This window comes from Nuphar pumila, chromosome 6, assembly GCF_984573655.1.
Source record: "Nuphar pumila chromosome 6, dmNupPumi1.hap1.1, whole genome shotgun sequence".
NCBI lineage: Eukaryota > Viridiplantae > Streptophyta > Magnoliopsida > Nymphaeales > Nymphaeaceae > Nuphar > Nuphar pumila.
The window spans coordinates 133790107-133805640 of NC_143254.1; the positions used below are offsets into that span (position 1 = coordinate 133790107).

A 15534-nucleotide genomic window follows, 5' to 3' on the forward strand; every position below is an offset into this window, starting at 1 on the left:
TTGTTAACAATTCGATTGAAAGATTTGTTGTCTCATATGGAGTACTTGTTTTCGTTGTTTTACCAAAATTGGTCTAATTTTGCTCAATGGATCCAACTATAACTCTAAGCTATGGCTTGTGAAGAGTCTGATGAGGTCGTAAAACGCACGTCCGTGCAGTGAGACATGTCTATGACTGTGATGCAATGTATACCCTTCGGAATGGTGTACTTTTAATTTTCATTTTCATTTTTTTCAGACATACATGATTTTCTTCAAACATGTCAACTCATCTATAACCATCCGTTACGATACATTATTTATGGTTTGTAAATTCGATAAATAAATGTCTAAATTTGTGGCAGTTCTATTTTGATATATTCACTCATATTTTTCTTTTCTTTCTCCTTTTTCCTCCCACCACCTGTCCATCCCCAGCCACCAATCGCCGCCCCGCCGTCCATCGACCACCTCCCACCATCTCACTTCTCTCTTTCTCTCTCACCGTCATTGGACGGTGAACAATCTCCCCCTGCCTCGCTGGACGACCTCCCGCTGTGGGGTCCTCCGATGTGGGTGAAAGAGAGAAAAAAAAGGTTGGTTCAAACCAGCAAACCATGGTTTACATATTCTATATAAACTATTTTAAACCAACAACACAGCCATCTGATCTCAGATCAGGCGGCTCTTGTGCAATCTCTTATTTTCCCTTTTCCCTCCCACCATGCCACCACCTGTCATCCCTTTCTCGCCACCCCTTCCTTGCCTCCCGCCTTCCACCTCTGACTCGTTGGATTCGTCCTCTCCCTCCCCTCCCTCATGGCCATTCACAGCTGGTTTCCTCCTTCCACTGGCAGCGGATCCACCACAGATCCTAGATGAAACGACTGTGCTGGAAGGAAACGGCCACTGCCCTTTTCACTGTCGTCCCCTTCCTTGCCTCCCCGTCGGCCACCGACATAGTCGAAGGCTGACCGGTAGAGGTGGTGGCTCTGGCGGCACATCCGCCACTTCTCCTACTCCTCCACCAGTGATCGGGCTCGACATGGATTCATGGATGAGCTCGCAGTTGGGAGAGGTCGTCGAACAAGAAAGGACAGCGGGGAGGCGGAGAAAGGGGCGACAAGGCGGTAGTGGAGGTGGTGGGAAGGGAAAGGTGAAAAAAGAAAAATAATGGAAGGAGAAAGAGGGGTTTACATAGGAACCGTCGATTTGGAGATCTGATGGTTCTTATTATATAACTAGAATATGTAATCCAGTAAAATATATATTTTAGTTTAAATCAATAGAAACTGTCTGATCTGAAGATCTGACGGTTCTTGTATAACCCTAACCCATCCATTTTTTCTCTTCTTTCTCCTTTTCCCCCTACCACCTCTTCCTTCCACCACCTCTACCACCCTCCCATCTATGGCCACCAGTCGGATGACCTCCCATCACACCTTCGATGGTTGCCCTGCCCTTGGTTTGAACAACTCCTTTTTTCTCCCTCTGCTTCCTGTTGCAGCTCCTCTGCTCTGCCTGACAGCCTCCCAACGCCTCTCTCTCTCTCTCTCTCAGCATCGTCGGACGACCTTAAGATCAAATGATTCTTGTTGGTTGGTTCAAACTAACATGATATATAACTAGAATATGTAAATTAGCCTTCAGATCTCATTCTTTGCAATCTTTTTTTTTTTTTTTCCTTTTCTCTCCTCTCACCTCCTCCCGCAATTCTACTACCTGCCATAGAAACAGGTTATATGTTATATGTCCCCCCCCAACAGGGCCCGTAGCTCCATCTCATGTTCGGGGGTTCCCAAAGAGCACCACATATTTAAGCCTTAGCATCTCGTATGCCCATGTTTGTCAGCATTAATTAGCATTGGAGTTTGATGCGATTGCAAAGACTTAAGTACTCTCTCCTCCATTGGTGCAAAAAAAAATATCGATTCTAGAAAAGGAGTGATTGTAAAGACTTAAGTGCCTCGAAGATGATTATTTAAAACCCAGTCTCTGCACTGCAGGATTATCCGATAAAGAAATCTCTCTCGGAGGAAGCCATGAACATCAACCCTCTCACACACTCTCTCCCTTCTCTTCCTGCTTCTGTGCACATCCAACAGAACATCTTATATTGCTCTATCAAGCACCGACTGACCTGCACATTGACTGTTGTGGAGCCTGATTCAGAGTTTTTATCCTTATAGGAGAAGGGTTTGGGGGCTCCTCCCAGTGTGGGTAACATCATTCAACTAAATGAGTTGTAGATCCTGATTCAGATTTTTTACTCTTACAGGAGAGGGGTCTGGAGGCTCCTCCCAGTGTGGGTAGCATCATTCAACTTGAAGAGTTGTGGAGTCTGATTCAGATTTTTTACCCTTACAGAAGGGGAGGGGGGGTCTGAGGGCTCCTCCCAGCATGAGTAGCATCATTCAACTTGATGAGTTGTGGAGCTTGATTTAGAGTTTTTGCCCTTATAGGAGGAGGGTTTGGGGGCTCCTCTCAGCGTGGATAACATCATTCAACTTGATTCGTTGTGGAGCCTGATTCAGAGTTTTTGCCCTTACAGGAGGGGGTTTGGGGGATCCTCCCAGCGTGGGTAGCATCGTTCAACTTAATTCGTTGTGGAGCCTGATTCAGAGTTTTTAACCTTACAGAAGAGGGGTCCGGGGGCTCCCCCCAGCACGGGTCCCGGGTGTCGTGGTCAAAAAATGCACAGGGTGTCATGGTGAGAAAAACATATATTTGTTCTAAGCAAGGTTTGAAGAAATCAATGGAAAATCCAACAAGGAGCATGCCAGAATCAAGCTGTGGATGTCAAGCGATAATGGTGTTGTGCAACTCAAATAACACAGAATAATAGAGGTCTGGTTTTTAGATAAAATGAGAAATAAAATGACAATAGAAATCACTGAAAATTCACAGGAATAAACTAGACTCAATAACGAAGACACCATTTTTTACGGATTTGGAATATGACCTCGGTTACAGAGATATGACCCTGTCAAGTTGGTCCTAATTCGGGTAGCGATTTACTTACTGAATAACACTACAAATCGCTATAGTGATTTGCGGAAGACACTACAAATCGCTATAGTGAGATCCAACAACACTATAAATCGCTGTGAGGCTCGTTGGAGACCCAAAAACACTATAAATCGATATAGTGATTTGCGGAAGATACTACAAATCGCTGTTGAAAAGCCGGATAACACTATAAATCGTTGTGGGGCTCGTTGGAGACCCGAAAATACTACAAATCGCTGTAGGAAAGCTCGATAATACTACAAATCGCTGTTGGAAGTCCCCAAAAAAATTTGGTCCGGAGGGCGCTGCCCCCCGCCAGGGGTGGCCCCCCTGGACCCCCTGCCTGTTGACCGCATAGCAGGATCCGCACCGGGGGGGAGCCCCCGGACCCCCCCCTCCTGTAATCACGTATGAAGTTTTTTTACTGCTTTATAACACATATAAGCATAATAGAATCACGTATGAAGTTTTTTTACTGCTTTATAACACATATGAGCATGATAGAATCATGTATAAAGTTTTTTTTACTGCCTTAGAACACATATGAGCATGGTAGAATCACATATAGAGTTTTTCTGACTGCCTTAGAGCACATATGAGTATGGTAGAATCACATATAAAGTTTTTTTACTGCCTTATAACACATATCAACTTGATAGAATCACATTTAAAGTTTTTTTACTGCCTTAGAACACATATGAGCATGGTAGAATCACATATACAGCTTTTTGACGGTCTTAGAGCACATATGAGCATGATAGAATCACATATGAAATTGTTTTACTGCTTTATAACACATATGAGCATGATAGAATCATGTATAAAGTTTTTTTACTACCTTAGAACACATATAAGCATGATAGAATCAAGTATGAAGTTTTTTTACTGCCTTTGAACACATATGAGCATGATAGAATCACATATAAAGTTTTTTTACTGCCTTAGAACACATATGAGCCTGATAGAATCACGTATGAAGTTTTTTTATGGCTTTATAACACATATGAGCATGATAGAATCATGTATAAAGTTTTTTTACTGCCTTAGAACACATATGAGCATGATAGAATCATGTATGAAGTTTTTTTACTGCTTTATAGCACATGAGCATGATAGAATCATGTATAAAGTTTTTTTACTGCCTTAGAACACATATGAGCATGATAGAATCACGTATGAAGTTTTTTTACTGCTTTATAACACATATGAGCATGATAGAATCATGTATAAAGTTTTTTTACTGCCTTAGAACACATATGAACATGATATAATCACATATAAAGTTTTTTTACTGCCTTAGAACACATATGAGCATGATAGAATCACATATAAAGTTTTTTACTGTCTTAGAACACATATGAGCATGATAGAATCACGTATAAAGTTTTTTTACTGCTTTATAACACATATGAGCATGATAGAATCATGTATAAAGTTTTTTTTACTGCCTTAAAACACATATGAGCATGATAGAATCACATATAAAGTTTTTTTACTGCCTTAGAGCACATATAAGCATGATAGAATCACATATAAAGTTTTTTACTGCCTTATAACACATATCAATATGATATAATCACATTTAAAGTTTTTTTACTGCCTTAAAAACATATAAGCATGGTAGAATCACATATACAACTTTTTGACGGTCTTAGAGGACATATGAGCATGATAGAATCACATATACTATTTTTTTACTGCCTTTGAACACATATGAGTATGATAGAATCACATATAAAGTTTTTTTTACTGCTTTATAACACTTATATGAGCATGATAGAATCATGTATAAAGTTTTTTTACTGCCTTAGAACAAATGAGCATGATAGAATCACATATAGAGTATAATTTATTTCAGTATATTTTGTTTATCAATACTGACATTTCTTTTCTCGTGTAGGTTGCTGGGGGTAATCAACATAGTGGAGCTGAAGCGACAGATTGAGATAATGAACAAGAGGACGCACAAAATCTTGGCGATGATTATATTTATGTGTTGAATTTGTTTTACTTTCTTTTTGTTTCAAAAATGTAATTGTTGAATTGTAAATAATTAGAACTTGAGAATTTTATAGTTGATCGATTAATTGTTTCGGTTTTCGTTTATATGTATTTTGATGTGTACTTTATTTTGTATTCACAGGAAATATAAATTGTATCACGAGAAATTTTTTCTCGATATTAAATTTTTAAATATTTTTTTTTCATTTTTTGCGATGGATTAGCGACGGATATATTCGTCGCTATTTTCTATAGTCGCTAAATTTAGCGATGGAGTAGCGACGGATATAAATCCGTCGCTAATCCAAACCTCCACAGAGTAACGACGACCTTGCGACAGATTTTGGCATTCGTTAATCCATCGCAAGTTAGTGACGGAACGAGCGACAAATATATTTCATCGCTAATTAGCGTCAAAAAAATTGCGATGAAAGCTATCCGACGCTAATTCGTCGCTAAACACTTTAGTGACGGATTGACATTGGATTAACGACGGAGATTAGCGACGGATTTAGGTCATCACTAATCCACATGTTTCTTGTAGTGGTGGACGTAGGCAGTTCTCTCGAAACAACGTAAAATCCTTGTCTTCATGTGTAGTTATTTTTTCTCTTTTTTGCTTTTTCGTGCTTGTTTTTTTTTATTTGAAACATCATTTTCTAATAGGTTCCGAGTCAAAATTGATTTTGAAAAATGACTCAAAAGTCAAACCAAATAGATTGGAATCAGTGAATTTTAACCATCAGACGACGCATGTTATTAAAAACTAAAAATAATAAAAAATTATTAAGAAAATATTTAACCCCTTAAAAATATTAAAAGTTTTAAAAAACATTAATCGGATCATCAGACCCTTAAAAATTTTGATTTTGAGCTGATTCAGGCCGATTCACAACGATTAATTCTTACAACAATGCATTGGACTTAACTATATATAAATATATTCCCTTTCCCTGTTAATGAACTAGCCCACTGTACTTGACTTGCATATGTTTGGATAATCCAAACTAGGTGAGAACCATTTACATGTCTATTAAGGAAGAGGGGAAAACTTGTAGAGGCACAACTTTTTGCAGTGTCAACCCAAACTTGGCCTTCATATCAAGTTGCTCAGGTGCCATCCCGTCAGGAAGCTTCCATGAAAACGAATGGATGAGAGAAGCCAGCACTAGATGAACCATTCGGTCTGCCAAAGGTAGACCAGGGCAGATCCTCCTTCCTGCTCCGAAAGGGATGAATTGGAAATCCTTACCTTTGAAATTTATATCTGAATCGATAAATCTCTCAGGCAAAAAAGATGTTGGGTTTTCCCAGTATGCGGCATCACGTTCAATAGCCCATGCATTGATAAGCACTTGAGTATGCTTAGGGATGGTGAACCCTGCAACTTTTGTAGTTACATCTGCTCTATGTGGCATGAGAAAAGGAGCAGGTGGGTGCAATCTTAGGGTCTCTTTCACTACTGCTTGTAAGTAGGGAAGTTTTGGAATGTCAGACTCTTCTACGAAACAGCCCTTGCTGATGGTCTGTTTTAGCTCAGCGCGTGCAGCAGCCATTTTTTCTGGATGGCCAAGTAATTCTGTCATTGCCCATTCTACGGTGCCACTGCTTGTGTCGGTGCCCGCCACAAAGAGCTCCTGCTTATATATATATATATATATAGTTCATACCATAGTTACTGAAAGCAATTCATAAAACCTAAAATTTTCAAACTTCCTTTACACTTTTTTAGTTTCATGGGAAGCTTGTTCCCAAAAATGAAAGTTTTGCTTCGTTTAATATGAAAACTAGCAAATTTGAACCCCGACTTATAGCTGATTAGCAAAATAGTCCCTGCCTTATGCCATTTTTACATATCAGTCCTCGCCTTTCTCACTGTTATTATAAACTGGTCCTTCTGTCAACAGCTGTTAGGTTGACCATGATCAAACATTGACCGTCGATAACTGGTCACCAAAATGCCCTTAGTCCCAACTTATTCACATTCTGCAAATGCAAATTTGTCTCCAGTAAGGGTAGAACTATCCAATTGTCTGCCTTTAATTTAACGGTCATCATCAGGAAAGCTAACCATAGTTGGCAAACCCGGTGAGTTGACTCGGGAATCACCTGACTTCATCCAGATCGGACTCAAACTGGATCATCGATTCAGGACTGCAGATCCACATGCCTCTTATGTGTTTTTTTCATGTATTTTATGATTTTAATGAATAATTTTCATAAAAGATTACTTGTTATAAAGAATTATATAATTTTAAATCATAAATATTAACAATTATATATAGTTGAATACTTATATAGCTTAATCATTAAATTTAGTGATTATACAATATAAATTTTTGATTTTTTCCATATCTTAACATTAGAAAATTCATAGTCCTAACTTGTCCGAGTTATGGAGTCGACCGGCTAACTAGCGAGTCAAAGGTTGTGTGATCCGACTCCGAGTCACGAGTTTTGCCAATTATGTAGCTAACAACTGTTAAACTTGAACACTGATTTTCAAGGCAAGGACCGATTTGCAAAGTGACATAAGGCAGGGATAATTTTGCATTTGACAGTTTCAATTATGTACGGATCTAAAAGTTTTGGTCCATATTCAACGTCTGACCCAAATGACAGCAAGGATAAGAAGAATGAAGTTACTTGGCAATCACAGCTTCCTTCTTCTTATCCTTGCTATCAATTGGGTCAGATGTTGGATCTGAATCAGAACTTTTAGATCAGTTCATATAAATTACGGCTGCAAAAGGATTGAATATAGTCAGGATATACAATACAGATCCAACACATTATTTTCGGATTCAGATCCTTATAGTTAGATCTGAATATGGATTTGGATTGGATCAAGTGTGCTAAATCGATTTCTTTGGACCAGTATAGCAAGTCAGATCCAATTTTGATCCGGATGAAATCCGATAAGATTTCATTTGTAACATATAAATCTGATTAGTTTTTATTGATTTTTACCAAATTCAGTATTACCACATATATTTCAGATCTGAATTTGACTTTACCATCTCCTATCTAACTCAGATCTGGATCTACACTGTACATTTTGGATTCAGACTCAATTTTGGGTCTAACATGATCTGAGCTGGGTCAGCACTTTCAATAGAAAGTTGGATCCTAAAATGTCTTTTTAGGTACAATATATATCAGAAGATTTTTTTTTAAAATATCAGATGAAAGGATTCTAAACCAAAGTATTTTCCAAAGTAGTCGGAATAGTTTGTTTCACATGAAACGTTTTTGCACCCTCTTGCGCGCGTTCAGACACCAAGCAAACTTTTAATCTTAATTAATCATAATTTCATGTTTTTAAATGTACCCCTCTTTTGCCCCTATTCTACGACCAATTGAAGTTATCTTAATTAATATACCCACAACATACTTTTCATTATGAAGTTAAAATTACTATGTTACCCTTACAGAATTTTTTCTATGACGAGGGTTAGCGAGAAAAACCCTTGGGTGGGGATCCCAAGACCACCATGCCTTATGTGGCCTACCTCTGAAAGCTATATATGAGCACACCCGTGCCCCAGCCGGGATTGACCCGGTGCCTTCATCTCAGCACCCTCACAACTACCCTATTGGCCGCGTGGGTGACCCCTGCGGTGGTCCCTTACAGGATTGTATTTATAATTTTTACCTATGTGTCAATATAAATTTATTTTTCTTCAAAATATATATATATATATATATATATATATATATATATATATATATAGAGAGAGAGAGAGAGAGAGAGAGAGAGAGAGAGAGATAACTGAACATATTAGGCCCCATTTCTAGTTCTGCCCCCATTCAGCCCTATATATATGTTTTAAGTGTTTTATGATAGATCTGAACCGTTAGATGTATTTAGCATTATCGATTTAGTGAGAATCAACTCTTGGATCATGTTTTTTTTTCAAAAACATGATTTTATGATCTGGGAAAAACTGGTACTTTCATAGCCATTGATTTAGGATGACCAAAAAACCAATATAGAAGTTAGATTCCAGCGATCCAAAAGCTGGTTCCCACTAAACAAAACTTATAGATCACATGTACGGTATTAGATGTGAGAAAAAAATACTTAAAACTATGATTTTTGAAGGGGCCTAATGAGACCCAACGAAAAAGGGGGCCTGCTGAACATATTAGGCCCCATTTCTGGTTCTGCCATGTTTTGCCATTAGATGTGTTTAACATGGTTGATTTATTTGAAATCCACTCTTGGATCATATCTTTTTGGCAAAAAAACATGATTTTACGAGTCTAGAAAAACTGGTAACTTCGTAGCCATTGCTTTTTTATCACTGGAAAGACCTGTATACAAGTCAAATCCTGACAATCCAAAATCTGGTTCTCACTAAAAAACCTATAGATCCCAGAGGCGGAGCTGGGGGGCAGGACTGGGCTGTAGCCCAGTCCTGCCTCCCGAAACAGTTAAAAATATATATATATTTTAAAAGCCCAGTCCTAGCCCAGCCCTGATTCCATATGAAATAAATTTTTATCCATTTTTTTAGCCCAGTCCAGTCCTAGCCCAGCCCTTACTACTGCAAATAGTTTGATTTGTCCATATTAAATAGATTTTTATTAATAATTGTAGCTATTTTTATTTTATCTCAATTTTTTTTGGGGGCAGCGCCCCCAACCCCCGACTATCACACTAATTTCTTTTTCTTTTTTGCTACACCCCTGTTTGCCCCCCCCCCCCTCACATGAATCCTAGCTATGCCACTGATAGATCCTATCTATGGTGTTTGATGTGAAAAAAAATTCTTAAAACTATGATTTTTGAATGGGCCTAATGAGACCTAATAAAAAGGGGGCCTAAGGAACTTCTCTCTCTCTATATATATATATATATAGAGAGAGAGAGACGATAACTGTCATGTCTTATGGTTTATCTATTCTTTATGCTTCAATCAGAAAATGAAAGAGTTCAAGGCCAAGAAATGGCTCTCAAGCCGTCGGTTTTACTCATCCTCTATGTCAAAGTTGTTTTCATCAAATCTGACCCCACAGGTGAATTAATCATAGTCGATTTAATAAGAAAATCAAGTTGGATTTCGGGGATTTAAATGTCTAGAGTCCGATTTTGATAAAATAAAACAACTTGCATCGTCCCAAAGAGGGATTTGAATATAGGGATGACTTTGTTGACGAGTGAAACCCATTTGTCCTCAAGGTAATTATTAGATTAGTTTCTTCCATCACTGTAAATTAATCAAACTTTTGGTGTAAGGACCAAAAATTTGGAGGTGACCAAAAATTTGGAGGAATTTTCCCAAAATAAAAAAACTAAGAAAAAGGAAGTAAAACTTACTGACAACAAGAACTTGATGTTCTCCCTGGTGAACCCTCAGCCTGGCTTTCCAGCAAGTTCAAGAAGGACATCTAAGAAATCCCCACTCTTCTTGCACCCCTCTGTTGCAGCATAAGACTCTAAGCGTTTGTTGATCAACTCATCGAAGATGGCAAACAGTCTCTTCAAATGAATCGAAAAGCGACGTCGCAAGCCCTGAGGATCGACAAACTTCAGCAGCGGGAAGTAGTCGGCTAGGTTCGGCGTCCCGGCCACTTCGAATATCCCCCACACCGTGCTCTTGAACTCTTCCACCAACTCTGACTTGAGATCGACCATGTCTTGCGAGAAGATGGTGTTGGACACCAAATTCAGGGTGGTACCGAAGACATGCTCGCTGATATTGACCGCACATCCGTTGGCACATGCCTCACGGACATGTTCGATGAGGGCTTGCACCTTCTGCTCCCGAAGGCCTTTCAGTGCATCTAGTCTCTTGGGTGTGAACAACTCGGTATTGAAGATCCTTCTTATCTTGCGCCATCTCGGTCCATTTTGACAAAGCGCCAGAGAAAAACGGGGTGAGTCAAACACGTCGGCCGCATCCATGATGATTCGACCTGCGAAGACTTGATCATGCTTTTGCAGTACCTCTTGAGCCATCTCCGCAGAGGAGACCACCACAGTGGTTCTGAACCCGAGCCTAAGGGTCATGAGTGGTCCGTATACCTTAGAGAGCCTAGTGAGCGACTCATGGGGCATGTTACCAAGTTGGAAGAGAGAACCAACTATGGGAAGGCCCACCGGTCCTGGTGGGAGCTTGTTGGTTTTTCTGCAAATGAAGAGAAAGCCATACACCCATGCCAAGAAAACACATAACCATAGAATCAGATCACTGTAAGCAACCATCTGATCCCTCTTTCTTCTTTCTTTCACTTTGTTCTTATATGACTTTATATAACTAAGGTTTCATGCATTAATTTCTTCCCCTGACTTTTGCGTGAAACGAAGGGTTCATTGTACTAAATTAGTAGCCACACAAGAGCAAGATAAATGTCCAGCTACGTGGGGAAATGTAGACCTCTAGATATTAAATGGTTAGTATTGATTACAACTTCAATGGTTTAATTAGTACTCTGTCGGTGACAATGGAGATATGCATATTTGAATGGATAATTGTTTGCATCTTTGCGTGAGTTTGTTGGAATATGATCATGTATATTGATTTCGGTTTACCTATATTGGTATTCTCTACCAGGCTTTCACGAGTTTGATTCATTTTATGGGTTTTCAGGTGAAATATAATGTATAGTTGCAGAGCGGATGAGGGTTGCTCAGGCGGCGTTAAGAACCGGTCTTTTCTTTTCTTGAGGATAGTTTTGAAAAAATAATTATTGTTATTTTAATCTGAAAATACTTTAATATGAATTTTAAATTATTGAAACTGAATTAAATTTTACTATTGAATATTATTTATATTTTAATTCAGTTATGATGATTGATCATGTTGTAACCCGTCCAGAATATTTAACTAAAAAAACTAAATTATTTTCGCTGTTTAAAAAAAATTTATAAAAATTTCTGGATTGAAATTTTGAGATGTTACAATCCAGGTTGGTGTTGTTGAAATTAACTTGAGCTAAGCTAATGAACATTCTTGCAATTAAATTTTTTGAAGTTTTAAAGTCATCATTGTTCATACGAAAGTTATACAAGGTGATGGAGTTGCAGCTTAGTATAAAAAGATCGAGATGATATGATGGCCTTTTACTTGGAAGATTGCTTCATTTTGCGAGATGTACATTTTGTGGATAAATTGATTACAATTGATTGTATCTGATTGTCATAAATTTTTTGTATTTTGTGTGTAATTTTGTGGATAGATTGATGAAAGAATCATTGTAGATGTATACAAATATGTACAACAAGAGCTTTCATGAGAAACGATAATCATATCATCTTACATGAATATTCTAATCATGTATTTTATATTTGATTGTAGACTTTTATGAAAAGTGAGATATACAAATGTGTTGGATCAAGTATCTTTTGAAAGTAATCAAATTTGTTGGATTGGACATTAGACACCTTTTATCAGCTCTATCATTCCCATATGAAGTTATGGCTCAGGTAAAATTAGCGTCGAGACTCAATAAAGATGCACGTTATGTCAATTCTAACATTCAGTTTGGCCCAACCCATGACCAGACCCGACTCACCTCGAGTTGGGTTCAGGTTGTGCTGGGTGGGTTAACAATACCCGACCTATTTTAGAAGGATGAGGGTAAGTTGACCCTTTACTACAAAAATAGTGCTTTAGAATGCTTTTTTAACTAATACACCAAACAACATTAATATTTTAAAGTATTTTCAAGTTACAGTTTTCAAACAAATTCTTTTTTTGCATATGAACTTCTATATTGTTTGATCCTAAAAGTTGACTTCTGCAGAAGTTCATCCACAGTATTGTTGATGTTCATCCACAGTATGAGGCTCCAAACATGACCTAAGAAAGATAGTGGGTGACCTCCACCCCCAATCAGGAGACCTTTCACTCTGGATTCCACCGGCCACACCTCTGTGGGCAATAACTGTGTGGGATCCAACAACAAGCTACATTATCATCCCCACATAATTCTCAATCCTGAGCAAAAATAGTCAGTGGTCCAGGAGGGGATGATCTGATTCCTGTCAAATTTGACAGGGTACAACAACAACAACTATGCCTTCATCCCAAAATAATTGGGGTCGGCGATATGAACCAAAAAGAAAATCATTATGGGTTTTCCACATGAATTCTTCTCCTCCAATCATTTCTATCCAATGCCATGTCCTTGGTGAGGTTCAAAGCATTCATATCCTTTCTTATCACCTCCATCCATGTCTTCCTAGGCCTACCCCGACCTCTTTTAACTAATATATTTTCCCATTTCTCCATCCTTCTAACTGGAGCATCATTAAGTCTTCGCCGAATATGTCCAAACCACCGTAAACGATTCTCTCTCATCTTATTTTCAATGGGTGCAACGCCTACCTTCTTACGTATCTCCTCGTTCCGAATCTTATCTTTTATTGTATTTCCACACATCCATCTCAGCATACGCATCTCAGCTACACTCATTTTTTGAATATGATGTCTCTTGGCAGCCCAACATTCCGTACCATATAGTAAAGAAGGCTTAATAGTCATCTTATAAAACTTTCCCTTCAACCGCAATGGCATTCTACGATCGCACAACACTTCAGTTGCACTTTTCCATTTCATCCACCCAACCTTTATCCTATGATTTACATCTCCATCAATTTCTCCATACTTTTGAATGATAGATCCCAAATATTTGAAACAATCATCCACCGGTATTTCTTGCTCACCAAGCTTCACTACACTCTCATCAATACTTTGTTGCTTACTAAACCGACATTCCATGTATTTTGTCTTACTCTTACTCAACTTAAAACCTCTTGCTTCCAATGTCTGTCTCCATAATTCTAACTTAGCATTAACCCCAGCTCTAGACTCATCAATCAAAACAATATCATCAGCAAACAACATACACCACGACACATTTTCTTGAATTGATCTCGTAAGCTCATCCATCACTATAGCAAATAGGAAAGGGCTTAAAGCAGATCCTTGATGTAACCCAACCGTTATAGGAAAATTGGTTGTCACCCCTCCACAAGTGCAGACATTGGTTACTACTCCTTCATACATATCTTTAATTATTTTAATGTACTTGAGAGAAACACCTTTCTTCATCATTGTTCACCAGAGAACGTCCCTAGGTACTCTATCGTATGCCTTCTCTAAATCAATAAAAACCATATGCAAATCTTTATTCCTCTCTCTATTTCTCTCGATAAGTTGTCTAAGAAGATGTATAGCTTACATAGTTGATCTTCCAGGCATAAAACCAAATTGATTCTCCGATATCATGACAACCTTCCTCAACCTAGATTCAATCACCCTCTCCCAAAGTTTCATAGTATGACTCTTGAGTTTTATACCACGATAGTTTATGCAATCTTGTATATCACCCTTATTTTTATATAGAGGCACCAAAGTACTCTTCCTCCACTCATTAGGCATCTTATTTGTTCGCCAAATCTTGTTAAAAAGATTTGTCAACCATTCTAAACCTTTCTCTCCCAAGCATTTCCAAGCCTCGATAGGAATACCATCTGGGCCAACTGCCCTTCTTGATTTCATTTTCTTCAAAGCCTCTGCAATTTCTTTCTTTTGAATCTTGCGCATGAAGTCACGATTCATCTCATGAAAAGGAATAGAGAAGTCTACAAGATCCTGAGCATGACTTTCATTAAATAACTTATCAAAATAATTTTTCCATCTCTCCTTAATCTCCTCATCTTTGACTAAAACCCTTTGTGTTTCATCTTTGATATATCTAACCATACCCAGATCCCTTGATTTCCTATCTCTCATCTTTGCAAGCCTATAAATATCCTTCTCGCCTTCTTTGGTATCCAACTTGTCATAAACCTCCTTATATACTTTATCCCTCGCGTTCCGAACTACTTTTTTTAGCTTCCTTCTTTGCTATCATATACTTCTCCAAATTCTCTTTATCACAACTTTTACTTAGATTTCTATAACACTCTCTTTTAACCTTAATAGCTAATTTGACATCCTCGTTCCACCACGATGTATCCTTACCTAGCGGTGCACCGCCTTTAGACTCACCCAATACCTCCTTAGCCACCTTTCTCATGCCACCTGCTATCTTATTCCACATTGATTCTGAATCCTCCTCGAGACACCAATCAGCTTCCTTAACTACCTGCTCTACAAACATTCCTTGTTTAGCTCCTTTCAGTACCCACCACTTAATTCTAGGATCTATCCTATGTCTATCCCTTTTGCGTCATTGTCTAATTCTAAGATCTAAAATTAAGACTCTATGTTGTGTAGCTACACTTTCTCCCGGAATAACCTTACAATCGATGCAACAACCCCTATCTCTCTTTCTAAGTAGGAAAAAATCTATCTGACTCGTATTAACCCCACTTTTAAATGTTACTAAGTGAGACTCCCTCTTCCTAAACCAAGTATTTGCTAAGATCATATCATAGGACAAACCAAAATCTAAAATCCTTTCTCCACTTTCGTTTCTTTCTCCTATACCATAGCCTTCATGGATACTCTCAAAACCATCCCTACTAATGCCTACATGCCCATTAAGGTCACCGCCGATAAAAAGCCTTTCTTCATAAGATATCCCTTG

The 15534-nt window shown here is 38.3% G+C and overlaps 1 protein-coding gene and 1 pseudogene across 3 annotated transcripts; both read right to left on the reverse strand.

The window, feature by feature from the left end:
• Positions 1–5856: 5856 nt before the first annotated feature.
• LOC149836348 (geraniol 8-hydroxylase-like) lies at positions 5857–7157 on the reverse strand. The gene is made up of 2 exons (XM_090009756.1): positions 7104–7157; positions 5857–6626 (listed from the first exon to the last, which is right to left on the reverse strand). The coding sequence occupies exons 1-2, from the start codon at positions 7155–7157 to the stop codon at positions 6012–6014; spliced, it is 669 nt and encodes a 222-aa protein (XP_089865882.1). The 3' UTR covers positions 5857–6011.
• On the reverse strand, positions 5857–11215 carry LOC149836347 (geraniol 8-hydroxylase pseudogene; annotated as a pseudogene). Of its 2 annotated transcripts, none has more exons than XR_016432413.1 (2): positions 10313–11215; positions 5857–6626 (listed from the first exon to the last, which is right to left on the reverse strand). The product of XR_016432413.1 is annotated as a geraniol 8-hydroxylase pseudogene, transcript variant X1 (transcript). The 2 variants fall into 2 exon arrangements; XR_016432414.1 differs by lacking the exon at positions 5857–6626 and adding an exon at positions 6638–6975 and having other exon boundaries at positions 10313–11212.
• Between the last annotated feature and the right edge of the window lie 4319 nt (positions 11216–15534).

What these genes read in the sequence shown, in the direction of transcription:
- LOC149836348 (XM_090009756.1), bottom strand. Translation starts at nt 7,157, where the DNA reads ATGTGGATCTGCAGTCCTGAATCGATGATCCAGTTTGAGTCCGATCTG. An exon ending in TTGAGTCCGATCTGGATGAA is followed by an intron (nt 6,627 to 7,103) that starts GTCAGGTGATTC and finishes ATATATAAGCAG; the next exon opens with GAGCTCTTTGTGGCGGGCAC.